Below are 18,970 nucleotides of genomic sequence, written 5' to 3'. Positions count from 1 at the left end.
AACTTTAGAACTCGTAATCGTGATCATTTCATTGTTATGCGAGGCAACAACGTTTTTGCTTACTTTGGAAAATAAATCTAGAGTCAAGACGGTCTGCCGCAGACGTAAGGCAATCAGGGCAAACGTTAAGAAGATTCAGGAGGAAAAGTGCTAGTTTCCGTCATGGGAAAACATAAAGAGCCTTGGGATGAGTGTCGACAAGCTCGGAACTACTTTTCCCGGTAATTGGAAAGAAGTGAATCTTCAAAGACGCACTCCCGGCGGCAATTTGGCTGATTCTAAATTTTGGGAAATCCGACTTTGGTGAACCAATTACCGTTAAACCAATTCCGGGCCGACGTCCTCGACAAAAGGAATTATTTTGCAGGGCGAATATGTGTACATTTCATAAATCAGTAATTGCATAAAAATTGGATATACCTACACCCATCCCACCGAACGTATATATTTATCGTGCGCCTATAGACGCCGATTAATTTTGATTCGATTGGGATTTGATGAACCCTTTGAAGTATTTTCCCTCGTCCGAGCACCATGCGGATACGAATATAATATCAGGCACTAAAATGTATTGCCACGAGCCGAATCTGCCTCCAAATATTTTCAATATAATGCTTGAATTATCAAATACAAGGAATTCGTCTTTTGACGAATTGCCGCTGATGCTTTCCAACCCCTGGGGATTTCCACCCCGAAATCTGATGTCGCGGACATTAACCGAGGGGAAGAAAAACAGAGGGTTTATATCCCTCGGAGGAGCCTGTAAAAGTGAACAAAACTCGGCAAAGCTCTTCCAGAATATCCTTCAAAGGACGAGAAATCAAAAATTCGAAAGCTTCGTGCGTCCAATTGCAAAAGTATATCGTCACGTGTCCATGTCCCCTTCCACGAGGGCATTTTCTATAGAAAGCATGAATTATAAAAGAAAAGAAATCCAAGTTTTGACAAATTGCTTCCGACGTTTTCATCCCTGGAGGCCTTGGTACCCTAACATCTGACGTCGCAGACGTCGACCCAAGGGAGGAGGAGCGGCGGGCCCTTGTATCTCCTGTAGAGACCCGTTAAAATGAACAAATCCCTACGAAGCTCTTCCAGCGTGCTCCAGGTAGGGCTGAAAAAGTGAAATTCAGAGACCTTGGCAATTTTCATACATCCACGTGGAACAATATATCAACTAAATTCGGTTTGGCGGATTAGACATTAATTTCTACGAGGGAATATTTTAATTCCGAATTTTGGCGATTTTGGGAATCGAGCTCGGGGGTCGCAGTGGATGGGCATTTATGGAAACCATGAGACCAACGAAGTTCCGTTAGAGGTAAAGTTTGGAGAGCTACTAAAACCCAAATTCAGAATTGGACCAGGCACCCTTTCGCTGTTGGTGTTTACACGTGTAGCGTGCACCCTTGGAGGTGGTCTGGAAGGGATGAATGCCCTCCACCTCTTAACCAGTTAGATGTTGCGACCTCTTTGAAAAGTGTGTTTTCACGACGAGGATATTCGTCAAGAGCAGCTAACTGGTTAAAGGTTGAATCTAACCTGACGCAGACAAGAAAAACCGCGATCATGATGAAAAAGTCAAAATTTTAGCCCTACTTTGAACTCGCCGTACCTAATCCTCTTTTTCGTCACGTTTAACTCCACAGGTCCCACTTTCGACCTTACACCCTCAACTTAACACATTCGCGACCACTGACGTGAATTCACGTCATTTTAAATTCTATTCCTGATTGCCGTTGACGTGATTCACGTCCATAACGATACACGATACAAGTTTGCGGCAACCAGTTTCAGAATTCCATTATTTTCGCCGGTACTCAGTATTTGAAACGGAAAAAAGTTTGCCGGTCGCGAATGTGTTAACCCTTTCGATGCGGATATGCCCTTCACCAGTATACTTCCGCTGGACGAATACTCGAATCGCGAACACAGCGCTACAGCACGGACCAGTTACAATTAGAGTTCACGATAGACAAAAGGTGAAAAACTCGAAAAAATGAAGTAAATAAATGTACCAACGTTATGAATCACCATAGTCACCCGCAGGATCAAAAGAGTTAATGCGAATTAAATCCTACTTGAGGACTACAAATAAAAGTAATGGAAATATCTGTCACTTTTAAGGTTTAAAGTAGGACCTCGGTGGTACAAACGTTACAGTTCTCGATATTACTCCAAACCCCATTTAATTAGAGGTCGAACAAAACACAGGATCAACGACTCGGGGAAGAGCAGTTTTCGAAAGCCAGCCGACCGAACGAGACCAATGCTAACTCGGTTTCGTTTTTTCGTTTCGCCAAACTCGTAACCTTGGTCCGCTCCCTTCGTCGACTCGAAGGACTCGCAGGTTCCACCCGCCGCCCCTCTTAGGGACCGACCGGCGACTCCACCCCCGAAACGAGGGAGTTCCGGGGCCCGGGGTTAACCGCGACCGGGGCGCGAAGGTTCCCTGGGAGCCGTCGAGGGGTGTTACGGCTTTAAGAGTGGCTTTAAGGCAATCAGGCTGCTTTAGGTCGGGAGAACAGTCGAGGGGTAGGGCGAGAAGAGCCACGGAGGGTGGAGGGGCGGCGAGAGCGAAGGAGAGGGCTCGGGCCCGGGGACTCCGCCGGGGTGTGGTGGCGCAAGGGAGAGGGATGTAACATCAATATTTCATGTATGCTAACACGCCAGAACTAATAATGCTCCGGCGAGGAAGACCCAAGAATAATATAAGCCTCCACTCCGCACCCCCTAGCCCCTCGAACTGCAGCCGTCGGGAGGGAGAGAGAGGGAGCGAGGGCGGCCCCGGGGAGGCGAGAGGAACCGGAACCGCTTATGTCTTATATTAAATTCAATCCAAAGTGCAAGTGTTTTCGAAAATGTCTCGCGTCCGAGAGGAGGCACTCGGGGGCGGGGAGGTTTTCGGAACTGCCGAGGGCGGCGGGGGTGCCGGAATGCCTTGTGCCTCCCGTGGCATCGCGGCCCCGGAGGGTGAGGTTTGTAATTGGCGCAACATCTGCGGTCTGTGGGGTGGCATTAATGTTTGCTCCCTCGTACCTCCTCCGCCCGGCTTATCCGACCGAGTTTCCCGCCAGAACCAACTACGTGGACGCGAGGGGGCGGCCGCGCCTCCGCCCTCGCCCGACGACCGACCCCACGCACCTGTGCACCCGTGTGCGCAACCCCGTGGGGTGCTCCTCCGCGGGGGCACGCAGGTCGGAAATCCGTGACTAGGTCGGGAACCACCGAAATATCCAATGGCCGAAACTCGGTTACGCCACCGAGAATGGATCATCCCAGAGTTCACTCGTTAACCTGTTCCCTTTCCGGCTGTCTTCGTTCGTTCCGGCGACCGTGGCAAATTTAACGCGTAGGTTTAATCAAAGATTGATACGATTCAGGTGACGTGGGGACACTGGATGTGGTGAAATCGGACGCGTATTTAGGTGGGAATGAACGGGTTGTTGTACATTACAATTGATTATTAAACGTCGCTGGAAAGGTGTCGAACGTTCCTCCCGTACAGGCTATCTTGTGGCACTGAATTAATGAAAGATCGGATTGCTCTTTTACCCCTGCTTCGTTTCATAACTTAAGGGCGACTTCGATTATGCTGAAACTAAGCCGAGGCGCTCCTCTAAGCACATCTATAATGCCATTATTTTAATATTTCACGGAAAGAGGATTACCAAGATGTACATCAACGACGCCCTCGAGCCATTTTCACCCCTTTACCTTGCAAACTTGTAACTTCGATATTAATAGCCGAAGCTCGTAAGTAGGCTGTGTTGATAAAAAGGGTATTTACAATTAAACATCTACAGCGGGTATGCTTCGGTAAAGTGGTACCTGGTTTGTATAATTTTATTTCCGAGTTTTAAACAATTAAGTAATCGATTACCTCTACAACGAGATCGAGAATAAGTATATTTGCTTCGTACGGTCCAGACGACCTAATACGCACAATTCAGAAAGTGTAAATAAATTTGCTCGTAAAGTAAAAACACCGTTCTGCAACTTTAACTCGTAGTCCCCGCTGAAAGTAAGACCCTCGCTTTTTTTTTTTACTTTTTTACCGGCTATACCTCATAACAGGGGCTGCAGCGCGTTATATCACCTTAAACGCGTTAAGTCGGGAGTAAAAGTTCGTCTCAACGTGCTTTTAAAATTAAATAGACGCGGTGTCTTTGCTCCCCCTTGTAATTTCTTTGTAGCCCCGCAAGGGGAAGAAGGGACAATCGACCCAATTATTTGCAAGGGATCATATGTGCCCATAATTATGAAAGTGGTCTAAGTCAAAATTAAAAAAAAAATGAGTTTATCAGTTATTTCACGCCATATTATTTCAAACGAAATTAATTCAATGTAATTTCGAAACAAAAAATACATGACTTAGACCACTTTCATAATTATAGGCACATATCTGCGCGGTTGCTGTTTGCTGCTCCGTACTGTTCAAAATAGAGCGAGGGCGGACATATCAGCTCATTACCCACGAAATGTGCTCCCACTCGTTTCTGCATAAAATGCAGCCAAGTCCGAACACGAGCTCGGGAACGAAAAGGAAAAGAAAATCCGTAAGGCGGTTAAATTCCGCAAGTGGAGGCGGATTGGCCATACTTTAAGAAAAGATAAAAAGGATATCAACAAAAAGGAGCTTGAATGGAACCCCCAAGGCACCGGAAATGGAGTCACAGTCTGCCAGCGGACGCCGCGGATTGAAATCAGAAAAGCGAGGACGAGAGGAAATTTGTGAGATAAAATGAAATATCTATCTCCTAATGAGATGCATTGGCGTCGTCTCAAAGGATCGTACGGCATTCAATTCTCGAGGATCAAATGGGACGAGACGACCGATTCAACGTGAAGATCTTCGTGACGTTTAAACTGTACTTTGGCAACGGTTGGCACGATTATTAGCACAAAATATATTTATGACTTTTCAAGCCAATTATTCGTCCTTTCCCAATTTGAGACCATTTTCATAAATCTCTATAACATGCAAAGAAGACTTAATGAGTAACTCCTCAAAAAGGGAGTATTAAGAAACTGTTGATGGAAAGAATATTAGAACGTGGAGTTGCGGAAGGCACGAAAGTTTGAAATTATTTCGCTTTTCTAAGGGAGCTTTCCGGGAGTTCGCAGTTTCAACTTAGGGAACTTGTGGAGTTTCTTACGTGCTTCACGTATGCAAAATGTTTGCGATTAATAATCCGGAGTAATAATTCGACACGCCTAATTAATCCTACGGATTCTGTACGGTAGGAAAGGAATTCCTGATGCCATACGAACGATTTATCGTGCAATAGAAAAATTAGAGCATTATCGTTACATCCGTGTAACACCTTTGAGGCATAATTCGCATTATACGGATTTTACTGAGCAGAGCGATACAAGCGAATGATGCGTTGGGAGATAGATAACATCAGATCACGCAATTTCCATTTGGAACGCTGGTGGCATTTTCACGCAACTCGCTGTCCACGTATCGATATCTATAAGGTATCGACTCCACGGTAAATACGAAATTATGTACCGTTGCATTAATTAACACATACCCGCGGGCAATCGGATCGCGTAATTAGTTGATCGAATATTCCGCGAATCAGAATGCAATTAGGGGAACTAGCTTCCGCCGCGTCCACTTTTGCCAAACCCAAAACGAGTTGTTTGCAAATCCGCTCGCATACTATTATTTTATCGAGCCGAAAATTCGTTAAGGGGCTTAGGAGTCGAGCATCAAATTACACATTGTTGCGTGGCGGCCGAGCGGATGCAAGGCGGGGGAAATTCGGGTGGGGATTACCTGGAATTCTCGCGTAACGAATGTATCAATCTTGTGAGAAGATGAACCGAGCGGCTAGATCAACTCCTCTGGTGGGATCCGCGGAAATGAGGACTGGAGGAGAGTCTCAATGGCAATGTGGGCAAATGTGCTATGATTGTTGTATTTGTTCGTCAGTAATGTTTCGTTATAATCAGCTCTGAAGGGCAGTCGAGGTGCCTTGACCTGATTTTCTCTGGGCTTATCCTACTTCCTCGTCGCGGCGGTTCGGGTGTCGCGATAACGCGCTTTAGCGACAGTAGGTTGCTGAACACACGGAGTGATGACACGGGAATTCTTCGCTGTTAGAATGGCGGGCTACGCGTGAGTCTAATCTATCTCGCGGGACTGAGATTTCAAGCTCAGCTGTTAAGAAGTTAACGTAATCTTATTCTATCCAGTTAACCGGAGCTAGTCATGGAAATCGCGATAATGGTTAGTATTCGATTTGATCGGAGATAGGGGTTACGAAGTAAGATTAGAATGAAATGAAGATGAGTCGAGTTTGCGAAGGATCCTCAGCGGCTGAATTCGGTGACACTCTCCTTTGATCGACCTAGCCGGATGACTGCGCGTGAAAACCTTCGTTCCGTGGCGTGCCCTATGGTTGAAAGTCTCCTAGAAGACTCCCGTCCAACGAAAGTCGCAGTGCCGCAGTCTGTTTCTGACTTGGTGCACTTGGATCGCCGGAATACCGGATGGCACTACTACGGCTCGTAGGATAGATGATCTTCGACAGGGAGTCCGGCGATCTCGGTCTCTACTTCGCTAGGAACGGAGTACCAAAGACCAGAAGCTCCACTCAAAATCGTCGACGTTGACTAGCTTGTGGCAAAACGACTAAAAGCTGAAAGGCTGAAGGCCCCCCTAGTTTGGCGGTTGTCGGTTTTATAGGCAGGGTGTTCCAATTGGTTGGAGGTCCTAGGGCCCAGGTGAGGGTGGCGTTTCTGGGGCGTGCCGATGCGCTGTATAGTCATCAGATTGATTGCTTCGGGTCGATCGATAACTTTTGGAGTCGTCTTAGCCGTTGAATTTGTCGTGTCAGGCAGCCTGGTTCCGGATCCTTTCGCAAGTTTCCTAATCGCGTGCCCGTACTCAGATTTCCATGGCTAGCTTCCGGTGATCGGAATATGTTTTTCCCTAGATTCGAGGGTACTAAGGGTGCCTACGTAACAACATAAATTATACGTCAAATTACGACGTCGTTTGATGTACAAATATAAAAATTACGCGTAATGACGATTGCATCCTGTTCCGAACAATTAGTAAATCAATCGCCTGTACTTCAATACAATTATACCTGATGATTTATTTTGAAATATAATATGTAATTACCGAAATACCCTGAGAATAATTAGGAATCCAACATGCTGCCTTAAATATTAATCGGTAAGTGGAGGGTTATACCACTCGGTTTGAACAATTCTGATAATTTTTCACAGACGGTGTCGTGGGTCATTAGTTATGGCCGCCGCGTTTCCTCCATCAATCAGAACTTTTGTATAACCTCTGCATTGCATACACGCAAACAGAATGCGTATCATTTGTCTCGTATGATCTATAATTTTTATAATTTAAACCGCTCAATGGAAGAATTCCGTTTCTGCTCCTTATTTCGTTAAAATTAACCGCTTGAAATCATTTTTCTCCTGCGTTCTCTTTATATCTTCAGAAAGATGAAAAGTCTTTCCGCAAAGTTCCTGCTTAACTTCGTGAAATTTTTAATGGATATTTTTTCACGCTCATTTTTGCTCCTCGATGAATTTTTCAAAGGAATCTTAATGAGACTCTTATTAAAATCTTTCACCACTCCCTCAAACGTGTCATAAATTCAACGAATATGTAGTAAAACGAATTTCAAGTCTGCTTTTCTTTTTTTCATAAATTATACGAAACGTAAAAAATCCCCCCTCCGTAAAACTCTGTCTCCATTATCACAGCCAACTCCAAATTTTGTCAGCCTGCAATCTCTAAATGTCAAATCTGCAACAAAATAATCTATTATTTTATTTATGATATTAATTTACCATGCATTTAAAATGGAATAGAATTAGAGGCAATTCCTCTATCTTTCTTTCTCTCTTAAGAATTAAAAGGTAGTGAAATGTGTTTTAACCAAAGAGAGTTTAAAATAAAATGAAAATATATAGAAAATGTTTCATTCATAGAGCTGTTTTATTTAATTTTTTATAAAGAATGTATGGTGAAAGAAGTTTTGCAATGTTTAAAAATTACGGATTTATGGGAACTGAAAATTCCTGATTTTATTTTCATGATGCACATAGCTCCAGAAAAGCGACAAATCTGAAACAGAACGTTAATGTGGATTTAGAAACAAGAAATGATTGCTTAAAAACCGATAGCAAAAATTTTCCATGGAAAAGAAGTTCGGATTCTCAAAAAAAACAATTGAACGGAAATTACTTTTTTCATTGCTATTTGTACTTTAATTACTGATATGTTCTAAACAAAAATTCCCGTCAAAAATCAGTGCCATCAGTTCTTACGTTATTTGAATACACGAACACCGTGAAAAAAGAAACCAGGCAATTCCAGCTTCCCCAAATTCGCCGCATTATGAAGCATTTTAAAACTCTTGTTACAATAAATTCCCCGTAAAACAGCGAATAAACCATCCCCGTAAGCAAAAATTTAGCAAAACTACACAGCAATTCACAAAACTACAACAAATACAAGAAAAATACATACAAGCAGTTTTGTAGAAAATTTAATTCCCTATAAAAATGGTTCTATATTGTTCACCCGTATCTTACATATTTCATCGAAAGAATTGACATGATCGTTGTATCAATAGACATTTTCAACAAAATCCATTATATCTAACAAAATATACTCGATGTGATAAAAATACACATCATCTTTCTTATAGGGAATCACATTTTCAATCGAATAGGTTATATGGAATTTTATTGTATCTGGCACAGTATTCGAGATATTTAAAAAAAATTAAAATATTTAGAATCAAAGAAAATAATGAATATCTCCCAAACGAATTGAGATATTAACTTTTCCTTTGAGATAATGTTTGTTCATATCATACACAATCAGAATCAACGGTCAAACCTTGGCGCCACGAAAACCGTAGTATTCCCAACAAGTCCTAAACCTTTCAATTCTCCATTAAACTCACATCGATTAACACGTGTTTCGCAACCTACCAGCCTCCTTAATGAAATCTCCGCAGGGACCCCCCCTAAATCCACGCAGCGGCGAACGCCGGACTCGGCAATCTCCGTAAGAGGGTTCCCTCGCGATCGGTCGGCCGAAATCGCAGCACCCGATTGGCCGGTCCGCGCCCGCGGCGGGCGCGCCGCCGGTTAACAAGGCCGCTATCTATTGCGCCTACGTACACACGTGCTTTATGCCCGAGCGAAGCCGAGCGCTGCCCATCGAAGCCGAGACTGAGACGGCTAAGCTTGGCCGGAGGGGTCGGGCGTGCACGTAGGTAGCCCAGAATTGCGCTGCACGCGCGCTTCCGACGCCGGCGGACGCGGATGCGTGCTGACGCGAGTGCGTGCCGACGCGGAGGCGCGCGCGTCTACGCGAGCGCCCTCTACACCAGCCGGCGGCGCATAGGGCCGTTAGCGATACCGTCATGGCGGATTCCGCGGCGCGTGTATACACACCGTCGCCGCGTAATGTTTGTCCAAAATTTGCATACGTCTGTCCGCCCTATCCGTTCCTCCGTACACGTAGGCGTACCTTGCGACGGTTCCGGCGGCCCGCTTCCCTGTGTGCCGTCCTCGCGTGTCAGCCGATGTCGCCTCCCTGTGTGCTGCGACTGCTGCGTCGCGCGTTCAAACCACCGGCGCGGCGACCGGCAGCGCCCCTGGCGGCGCGATCGCCAATTAACTTGCCAAAATCGCCCGACACCGCCGAAGCAGCGGCCCTCGGGCGCGTCACGCCCACCTTGCGAATATAATCAGAGAACTGCTCCCAGAAATAGAGACCGATTTGGAATTTCGCGCCGTTCTCTGTGGATCCGGATTTAGGTACACGTATTTTTCAGATCGTTGTATTAGAATAATAGCGAGATAGGAAGGGCGCTGTTGCTAACGAGAAAGGGGGGTCAGTTTTTGGGAGAGAGAAAATTTGGGGCAGACAAATTTTATTCGGATAAGATTGAGAAACGGATTAAGCCTTAATATACAGAGCGGGGGACTTTGTATTCTCCACAATTTGGTTCTTTCTAATAACTTGATAAGTCATTTTTTCCTAATATTCTGGCTTCCGATAATCGATTTCAATTGCTAATTTAAGAAAAGGACCTATTCATCGTATGTTTTAGTTAATTATTTTATAAGGAAAAAGGACGTTTTTCGTTTGAGGAACTCAAGATATCCCACTTCGTAGTTTACGTTTGTAGAAGAACGGGATCGATTACACGAATTGCTTCTCTACAGCCGGTTGTTTAAACGAAGTCAAAGTGAAATATTTTCCTGTTTTTCTTGAGTCCGTATAATCAAATGGAAAAAGGAAATATTTTGCTAAGGTACCATAACTCGGAGGTAATGTTGAAATGAAAACGGTTTATTTTGAACACGTAGAAATAAATGTTATGAATTTAATTAAATAATATACTGCAACTCTATACTATTAAAATATCTTAAATGCACAGTAGAAACTATGCCAATAAATGTTTAGTAGGAGGACATTAGTGACCCCAGTCTGTCGTTTACGGTCCCGTATTCTAAAGTCTTCTTAAACCGATTACAAATTCGAAATCAGCGTTATTGAAAACCCCCGACTTCCAATTGTTACGGAGTTTTGGAAAATTTGAAATTAGTGGGTCTTTACAGGGTCTCAAGAGAATCCTATCGAAGAACGAATAACATTTCTGAAGTCCACAGTCGCGAATTGTGTAAATATTATATCCTTTATCATTTTCTGATATCTGCCCATTCAGTGCTTCAACTATCACAATGAACATTTCCTTACACCCACACAAATAAACGAACGAACGGACAATAATGCTACAATAAAGTATAATGATATAATCGCTTCAACGAAAGCGGAAAAAGTCTAACATAACATGAGCGATAAATGTGTAAATTGGCGCCGCGAGCAAAATGAGGAAAAAAGAGAATATCCAGGTGCAAGTATTTCCTATTACATCTACGCCACTCCGGGAAGATAATCATTTTTGTCAGAATTAATCGACCTCTTTGAAGACTGTAATACGGTTTTCGTAATTGGATAAACATGCATTCGGTTCCACTCCGAGCAATAACGTCCCCATGGACGTCCGTGTCCATTTAATTCCGGCGTAACAAATCGTGGCGAGGTCCTCTGGCAAGAAGATTGATTTATTTGTATGAAGGGGGATTTACCGGCGTGTACGGAAGAACGCGTGTTCCGGTAGGTCGCGCCACGAAGAGTCAGAATGGGGAGCATACGTCAACCTTTCAATTGACGCGAATCGTTAGCCAAACTTCTACCCCAGGGCACGCAAACAGTCCGGAACGTGTACTTTCGTAGAGCGGCGATCTTACGGCTAAATGGCGGGAAAAAAACGCCCCCGAAAGTCGCCGTTAAGCAAACCTGAAGTTCGGCCAATTCTCCTCTCGTCCTCCCGCTCTTTCCTATCTTCATTCGAATCCGTACCTTTGGGGGCTACAAATCAAAATAATCTTCCCCGCCCCTTGCGCTTGATATTGGTAGCGGATAAATCCACCCCTTACCAATAATTTCTTATCGACTGTGTAATCTCTCAAAATGGCCGCGGGTATCTTCGGGGTATAAACGTCGGGAACAAGAATTTTTCCATAATCTTCGGCATCCTGAGAATTAGATGAGATACGCGAAACCGGTGGCCTTAAGAGGATATGAAAGCCGCGAAGAAATAAATCAACGTCGATAAAGTAAAATTCATCTATACTCCTTTTGGTGGTAATGCCGTATTGAATACTCAAGTGGAAACATAAACTGGCGCGTCCCATTACCAACATTTATATTTATGTTGGTCTTTTATAGTCTATGTTGAGAATTATACGAACTGAAGGGTTCTATATGTCATTTCGGTAAAGTAATGATAAAATGATCGATGTAAAACTGTCACAATCCCATGAATTCATGACTGTTTTGACGAACCAACGTCGCCATCTGTGACGCTTAGTTGCAACTAAATTTTGGTCTAAAAACATGCGTTAGCCGCAAGACAAGCCAGCATGCAATTGTTGGTGAAAGTATTTACCACACTGTCCCATCTGACTCTGTAATATTCCATTTTTACGGTATTTTAAATTATTCGAGCTAGGTCCTGAAACTCTTCATTTTCGATTCTAAGTCTCCACGAAGCGTCAAACATCAAAAACGTGCCCAGACCACGCCATGTTGGTTCTAGTCCATGACAAGAAAATAAATTTTGGATGAAAAATGAAATTTCATGAGTTTCAGGACCCACTTTGGGGTCTCCATATTCACGTGGTAAAATTTGAAACGGATCGGTACACCCAATTCGGAGAATACTTTCACCGATGATTTGACTTCTCAGATATTTTATATATAGGCTGACTCTTTCATATCCTCTTAACCCCTTTCCTTACGAGTTAAATTCCAATAGCGCGTGCCATAAACAACAAAAATGTCTGTCATACATCGAGCCATTTCACGGTTTGGCTGAACGTTCAGTCTCACACGTCTCATACGTTTTATTTACATTTCACCCGATTGACATATCACGTCTCTCACACGTTTTGTTCACGTTTGGCCCGATTGACATACTACGTCTCTCACACGTTTTATTTACATTTGACCCGATTGACATACCACGTCTCTCACGCGTTTTGTTCACGTTTGGCCCGATTGATATACCACGTCTCTCACACGATATTGTAGGTGGAGGTTAATATGAGAGCTTTAAGAGGACATCGTTTTACCGAAATTCTCTCATTACGGACCATAGTTGGTTGGGCAATGTGTTTCCAGCAGAAATTTTGCATCTGGAGAAACTGGCGACGTCCTGCCTGCTCTTAGAAGCTCCGTGAAACATTCAGTGCGTATTTGCTCAGAGAACGGATCCATGCAAAGCCCTTGCGCGAGTTTACCCGGGACCACTCTCAGGTCAGGAATATACGTCATCCGGTGCCACCAAGAGGCATCAGAGATGCCAAAATACGTCGAGTTGGCCAGTGAACGAAGACCCGTGGAGATGATCTACGCGAACATCGTGCTTACTCGGATCTCCACACCAATTGCATAAATATGAGAGACGCAAACACCTTCGAACCGAAGGATTGGACAGGAACGTTAACACCCTGTTCTTAGAAATCAAAAATCAGAAATCCATCGATCTAGACATTAGACCACCATTGTGACAAACCGATAACAACGACTGCCGTCAAGTCCAAATATTTACACTTAGTAAAGAGCAATTTGACAATACCGTCATCAAATATTTAAACGCGCCAAGGCTCGAGTCACGAACTCGGTCGACCATAGCATATGGTTACTTACGGTCTAGCGAGAATATGGTCACGAAGAGGACGAAAGGCAGAGAGGACGTGACCTCGCCATAAGAAAAATCCCTAATAACATAAAAATACCGGAGATGAGACAGAAGCGATATTAACCCCTTCGAACCTCTTCGCAAGGAAGTGGCGCGACGTCTTCTTTGGTGCTTCGTTTCGGTACCAAAGTATGCTATTAGATTTGTAAGAAAGTTATGTCGTTTTCTTTGAGGATATTTCAATTTCTTATATTTAAGCTCATAAGTGAGATTAATTAATTAAATATTGACCATTGAATTCTACGACCTTCCTCCATCGGTCAAGAAGGTCATTTATGCCAGATGTATAAAAGATCCTATCCTTTGATGCCAGGAAATCTACCACTGCCCTCTGAATATCCTGAAAATTTCTAAATTCTTTTCCTTTAAGAAAATTTTGCATCGAGAGGAACAAGTGGTAGTCAGATGGTGCCAGGTCAGGTGAATGTGGTGGATATGATAAAACTTCATAACCATGAGCCTGGAGCTTCTCCTTCGTCCTTAAAGCCACGTGAGGCCTGGCATTGTCATGTTGGAAGACAACACCTTTTCGGTTATACAGTGCTGGACGAAATTCACATATTTTTATACGCAGTCGGATTAGCTGATCACAATATAGGTCTGCTGTGATAGTTCTATCTGGTTGCAACACTTCCCAGTCGATAGGACCTGGACAATCCCACCAAACACAAAGCATTACCTTTTTTTGGTGCAAATTGGCCTTTGTAAGGATAGAAGGCGAACTGCCTGGCATTACCTTAGATCTTTTCCTCACTACGTTGTCATACACAATCCATTTTTCGTCACCAGTAACCACGTGATCCAAGAATGGCTCATATTATTGTCGAGCAAGCAAAGAAGAAACAATAGAAATTCGATCTGACATATTTTTTTCGCTTAATTCACGGGGAATCTAACGACACCATTTCTAGACAGAGCCAAGCTTGTTCAAGTGGTTTTCAATTGTTATGTGCTTAACTTATCCCCGATCTCCCTTGTAGTCAATAGTGGTTCATTACCCACCGAAGCCCTCAGAACGTCGTCATCTCCTCCTTTGGTCTTCCAGTGCGAGGTTCATCTTGAATCTTCATGTCACCTGACCTGAATTTTTCAAACCATCTTTGGACCTTACGCACTTTAACTTTAGATGTTCCAAAGACGAAACACAAATTTGTATGACCTTCCGTCGCATTATGACCAAATCGGAACTCATAAAGCATAGAGTGCCTAAATTGAAGTTTTTCTTGATCCATCATATACCTCTATTTCCCAAAATTTAATGATTATAAAACACCTGTTATATCAAAAATCAAAACGTGGAAATACTAGCTTTCGATTAATACCAAAATTCTCTAAATCGCACAAAGAACAACGGAATAATGAACATTTCAATTGGATCAACAGAAGAACTGCGTAACTTTCTTACCAAGCTAATAAATACGAATAGAAAATAAAGGGTATGTGGAGTACGGCATCCTTATTCGGTAAACCGTGTCATTATAGGTACATTATACCGTAATTAGTGATGCAGGGTGACGCATAGCCGTCTAGTGGCATCGGAGTCACGCCGGAGGACACGATGCGGCCTGACGGACGGGATGCGACAACGAGCCTTAGGGGGGGTAAGAGAATCGTGTTTACCCGGAGTTTGCATACTAGTTACCACACCGCCGCCCAGTTTACGCGTAACGGAGGCGTAAACATCTTCAGCGAGAAGACCGGCCGAGAGGCCCGTCGCCATCCACGCACCCCTTTGTCCGGAGCCAATTTCGGAATTTTCCCACCATGTGCGAACCTTGCACACGAAACACCCTCCCTCTCTTCCCTCCCTTCTCTCCGATAGTTCCGAGGGCTCTCGCTCTCCTGTTCTCTCGCGTCCTCGTCGTTCCACCCCTTGGCTCGACCTGGCCATCGTTCCGGGGGAGGAACTTTACGCGAGGAGTTCATTCACCGTTAAGGGCTATCAGCATGGATGTTGCGACGTCAAGTTTAGTCCGGTTTAGTCAAGTCGAGTGGACTAAACTTGACCGCGCCAACTTTGACGAGTAAACGAGTTGACGGTAGGGGTGGATCAAGTGACCCAGGGTATGGTCAAGGCTCGATTTACGACGATTAACGGCAACGACCCGTGTGCTGTGACGTACCGTACATGCACGTCATAGTGTTATTTTTAAACCGTGGCAATTTTTATTTTTTTGTTGTTACCCTAATCGATAGTTTAGTCCTACTTTGAACCTGGGTGACCTAAATAAGACTTCTTTTGGCAGTGTTCCACTCTTCAAGATAGACTTTCGATCTTGTACGTACTACTTAATCGGAATTAAGTTTTACTTTAGGTCTAAATGTAAAAGAGTGGAAATATCTATCACTTTTAAAGTTTAGAGGAGGCCTCGAATGTGCAAAATCCCTGCTTTATCCCTGTATAACGCCGCGTGACTTTGAAGTCACATACCCGTACATCCATATTTTTTAAGTCTTATTTGAGTTTTCCGGAAAAACTTAATGCACCGCCTCATTCTTGTACCAGTCCTTTGTAACCAAGGAATTAATTCATAAACTGTAAATGTATCAACATTTGAATTGATAAAAATGTATGTAAATCGTAAATTTATAAACAAATCGTTGATATCAGGTGGTTAATGTTTACAAATATCAAGTTGTATACGTTTTTCTTGGCTTGAAAAAGAAATTGGGCTACAGAGGGTTATGTGGTTGGTTAGTTGCAATGGCGTTTCGCGGCGCTTTTTTTGGCCTGCAGTATCCAATGGACACCTTAACCAACTCGAACCGTGTTTCTTGTAGTTCTTCAACTGTTCCATGTAGCACTCCTTTGTTTCGTTTATCGAGTTCGTCTAATTTGTAGATTATATGAGCATGAGGAGCTTACAACTCTCCATGCACATTATTTCCCCGTGTGTTGGCGAGGCGTTATCAGAACTTTCCCCGCGGGCTTTGTATCTGTATAGATTTATAAACAAATTTTATAAACTTATAAACAAATCGTTAATATCGGGTGGTTAATATTTACGAATATCAAGTTGTAAACGTTTTTCTTGGCTTGAAAAAGAAATTGGGTTACAGAGGGTTATGTGGTTGGTTAGTTGCAATGGCGCTTCGCGGTGCTTTTTTGACCTGCAGTATCGAATGGACACCTTAACCAACTCGAACCGTGTTTCTTGTAGTTCTTTAACTGTTCCATGTAGCACTCCTTTGTTTCGTTTATCGAGTTCGTCTAATTTGTAGATTATATGAGCATGAGGAGCTTGCAACTCTCCATGCAGGTTATTTCCTCGTGGCGTTATCAGAACTTTCCCCGCGGGCTTTGTATCTGTATAGATCTTATTGTGTTTTTCGTCATTCGTTTTCCATATTTGTTTTTTGGGCTTGGGTGTAGTTCCCTGTACTCCACTGTTTTATTATGTTAAGTGTTTCGTTTAAACAGAAGTCAGCTTATTCAATGCAGTTTATACACGAGACTCCTGACAATTACAATGGCGGACATTCTGCTGCCACTGCTATCGCCGGGAAACTCCAGAGGATTATATTACCTAAAAAAACCCATTCATGAGCAACAATTAGAGATTCTCGGTAAAATCAAAATTTCCACTCGAGTAGTATTGGAATACAAGGCTTTTGATTCATATTCCCATGGTATAGGTTATTAGATGGTCTTCGATGTTTGACGCCTTCTCCATTCTACATACTCCCTCCAAACTCCGGAAAGCTTCTATTTTCCAACCAACCCCCGATCTTAATTCTTTCGCCCTCTTTCAGGCTCCCTTTGTGCCGAAGCACGGAATCATTCACCATTACGGTCTGTCAACGAGAATGTTGCGACGTCAAGTTAAGCTCATTTAGTCAAGTCAAGTGAACTGAACTTGATCGCGCGAACGGTAACGAGTGAACGAGTTGACAATTGGAGTGAATCATAACCCAGGGTGTAGTTAGCGAACGATGAACGACCATTATCGACAACCCCGTGTGCCGTGACGTACCGTGTAATGGTGCCATTTTTAAACAATTGTGCACTTAGTATTTTTTCATGCAATTATCATTACCATTCCAGACTTTTAATATACCAGATTGAAGTATAAATTCCTGCGATTATTTCGTGCAGATCTTTCAAGAAGACTCGCAAGAACTTACGCCTCCACCCATTACAAATACATCTATTCAGAGACTTTATAACTTCTCTGAATTCTACAGTGTTCTATTATAGTGTAAGACATAAGTTGTGCCGTTTTTTTTTTGTGCAAATCGTTGAAAAAAGGAAACGGTACGATCTTAGGCCTCAACCAAAAGTATTCTTATGGTTTAGGTATTATTGGGAGGTCTTAGACCTTTCACGCCTACTCTCTTCTATTTCCACCAAGCCCCAAAAATCTTTTCTTCCCCAATCGGGCCAATCACGACCCTTATCTCCCAATGGCCATCCCCTCATCCGGACTCCCTCAGACATTCGGAAACCGCCCTGGCCCCACCTATGGAGGTACTTCCCAATTCTCGTACAAAAAGTCCCAACCTCGATCGGTATTTATACTTGTGCTCGGATCGACGCTCCCTCGCAGTCGATCCCCTCGAAGCGGATCCCGACAATTCAACGACCCCGTTTTGTGCATTCCAGGGAGCCAGTTCCAGTCGAACCTAAACGAGATCGGCAAGTCGGAGCAGAAGTCGAGCGACTCGGACAGGAAGAGGAACTACAACTGGCCACCACTAACCACCGGTAAATAATTAATGTCGCCCGACAGACCTTACCGGAACGGGTGGCATCCCGGGGGGCGAATTTCATCCCCGGGGCGAACTTCGACTCGGCTTTGGAAACGACTTCCCGGAGCTACCAAAGCGACTGCCACGTCGGCGTTAATTCGATTCTCCCGACTTCCGACACCCCCGAAAGAAGCCCAAAAGGCGTCCTCCGGTTCGCCTCGCCTCGAGACTCGGCCATTAATAAAACAAACTCGTCCGAGTAGCAACTGTCTCATTTACGTTCGTTAAACGGCATCAAAGGGCGACTTTGCAGCGAAGAAGCGCGAACCTGAGTTTGATTCGACGTAACTTCTTTAATCTCTTTACGCCGAGCTCTTCGAGGAGCCCCAGGGTACTTTGGGAGAGCCGAGTCCGATACGTACGAAGGAAATCGAATGACTTCGTGCCCAGACGGGGATCCGGGGTGGAACAATAACTTTCGCGACCTCGAATAATTCCGTTATTGTACATTGTGTTAGGATATCAAAAATGAGGGGTTTCGGGAGGGATGCACATTCCGTCGAAAATTTGTCATGACATCTTAGGGGAGAAAAGTATGCACGGTGTTATCAAAATCCCGAATACGACTTACACAACGCTATTCTTGTTGAAAATGGAGTGGACAGGTTCTGTAGTTTTTTTTCTACGGTGTACCGTGTACCTGTAATAATTAATTGAAATGTAACCAACCGAGCACGTCGATAAACCGGACGCGGATCAGCCACGCTCTGCTATCCGAATGTAAGGGAAGGACAGCTTAAGACGATTTTTAAATTGTCCTCGTCCTTCGATTCGCGTTCCCCTAATCGACGTACCTGATTGGCTGCTTTTCACTTAATTATATTGTAGGTAAACAGTGCATGGCAGAAAAAAAAACTAATACAAGACTTTTTCGACTCCATTTGCAGCAA

The 18,970-nt window shown here is 43.8% G+C and overlaps 1 protein-coding gene across 1 annotated transcript in view; it reads left to right on the top strand.

Moving 5' to 3' along the window:
• LOC105704426 (lachesin) overlaps positions 1 to 18,970 on the top strand; it is a 125,791-nt gene that overhangs the window by 101,856 nt on the left and 4,965 nt on the right. Inside the window, exon 10 of the mRNA XM_023434939.1 lies at positions 17,935 to 18,036. Coding sequence (XP_023290707.1) covers positions 17,935 to 18,036 — 102 coding nt within the window. The remainder of the gene's footprint in view (positions 1 to 17,934; positions 18,037 to 18,970) is intronic.

The sequence above is a fragment of the Orussus abietinus genome, unplaced genomic scaffold, assembly GCF_000612105.2.
Source record: "Orussus abietinus isolate OABI.00-Male unplaced genomic scaffold, Oabi_2.0 scaffold52, whole genome shotgun sequence".
Taxonomy (NCBI): Eukaryota; Metazoa; Arthropoda; class Insecta; order Hymenoptera; family Orussidae; genus Orussus; species Orussus abietinus.
The sequence above is the reverse complement of the archived record's forward strand: the minus strand, read 5'-3'. Positions and strand labels throughout refer to the sequence as shown.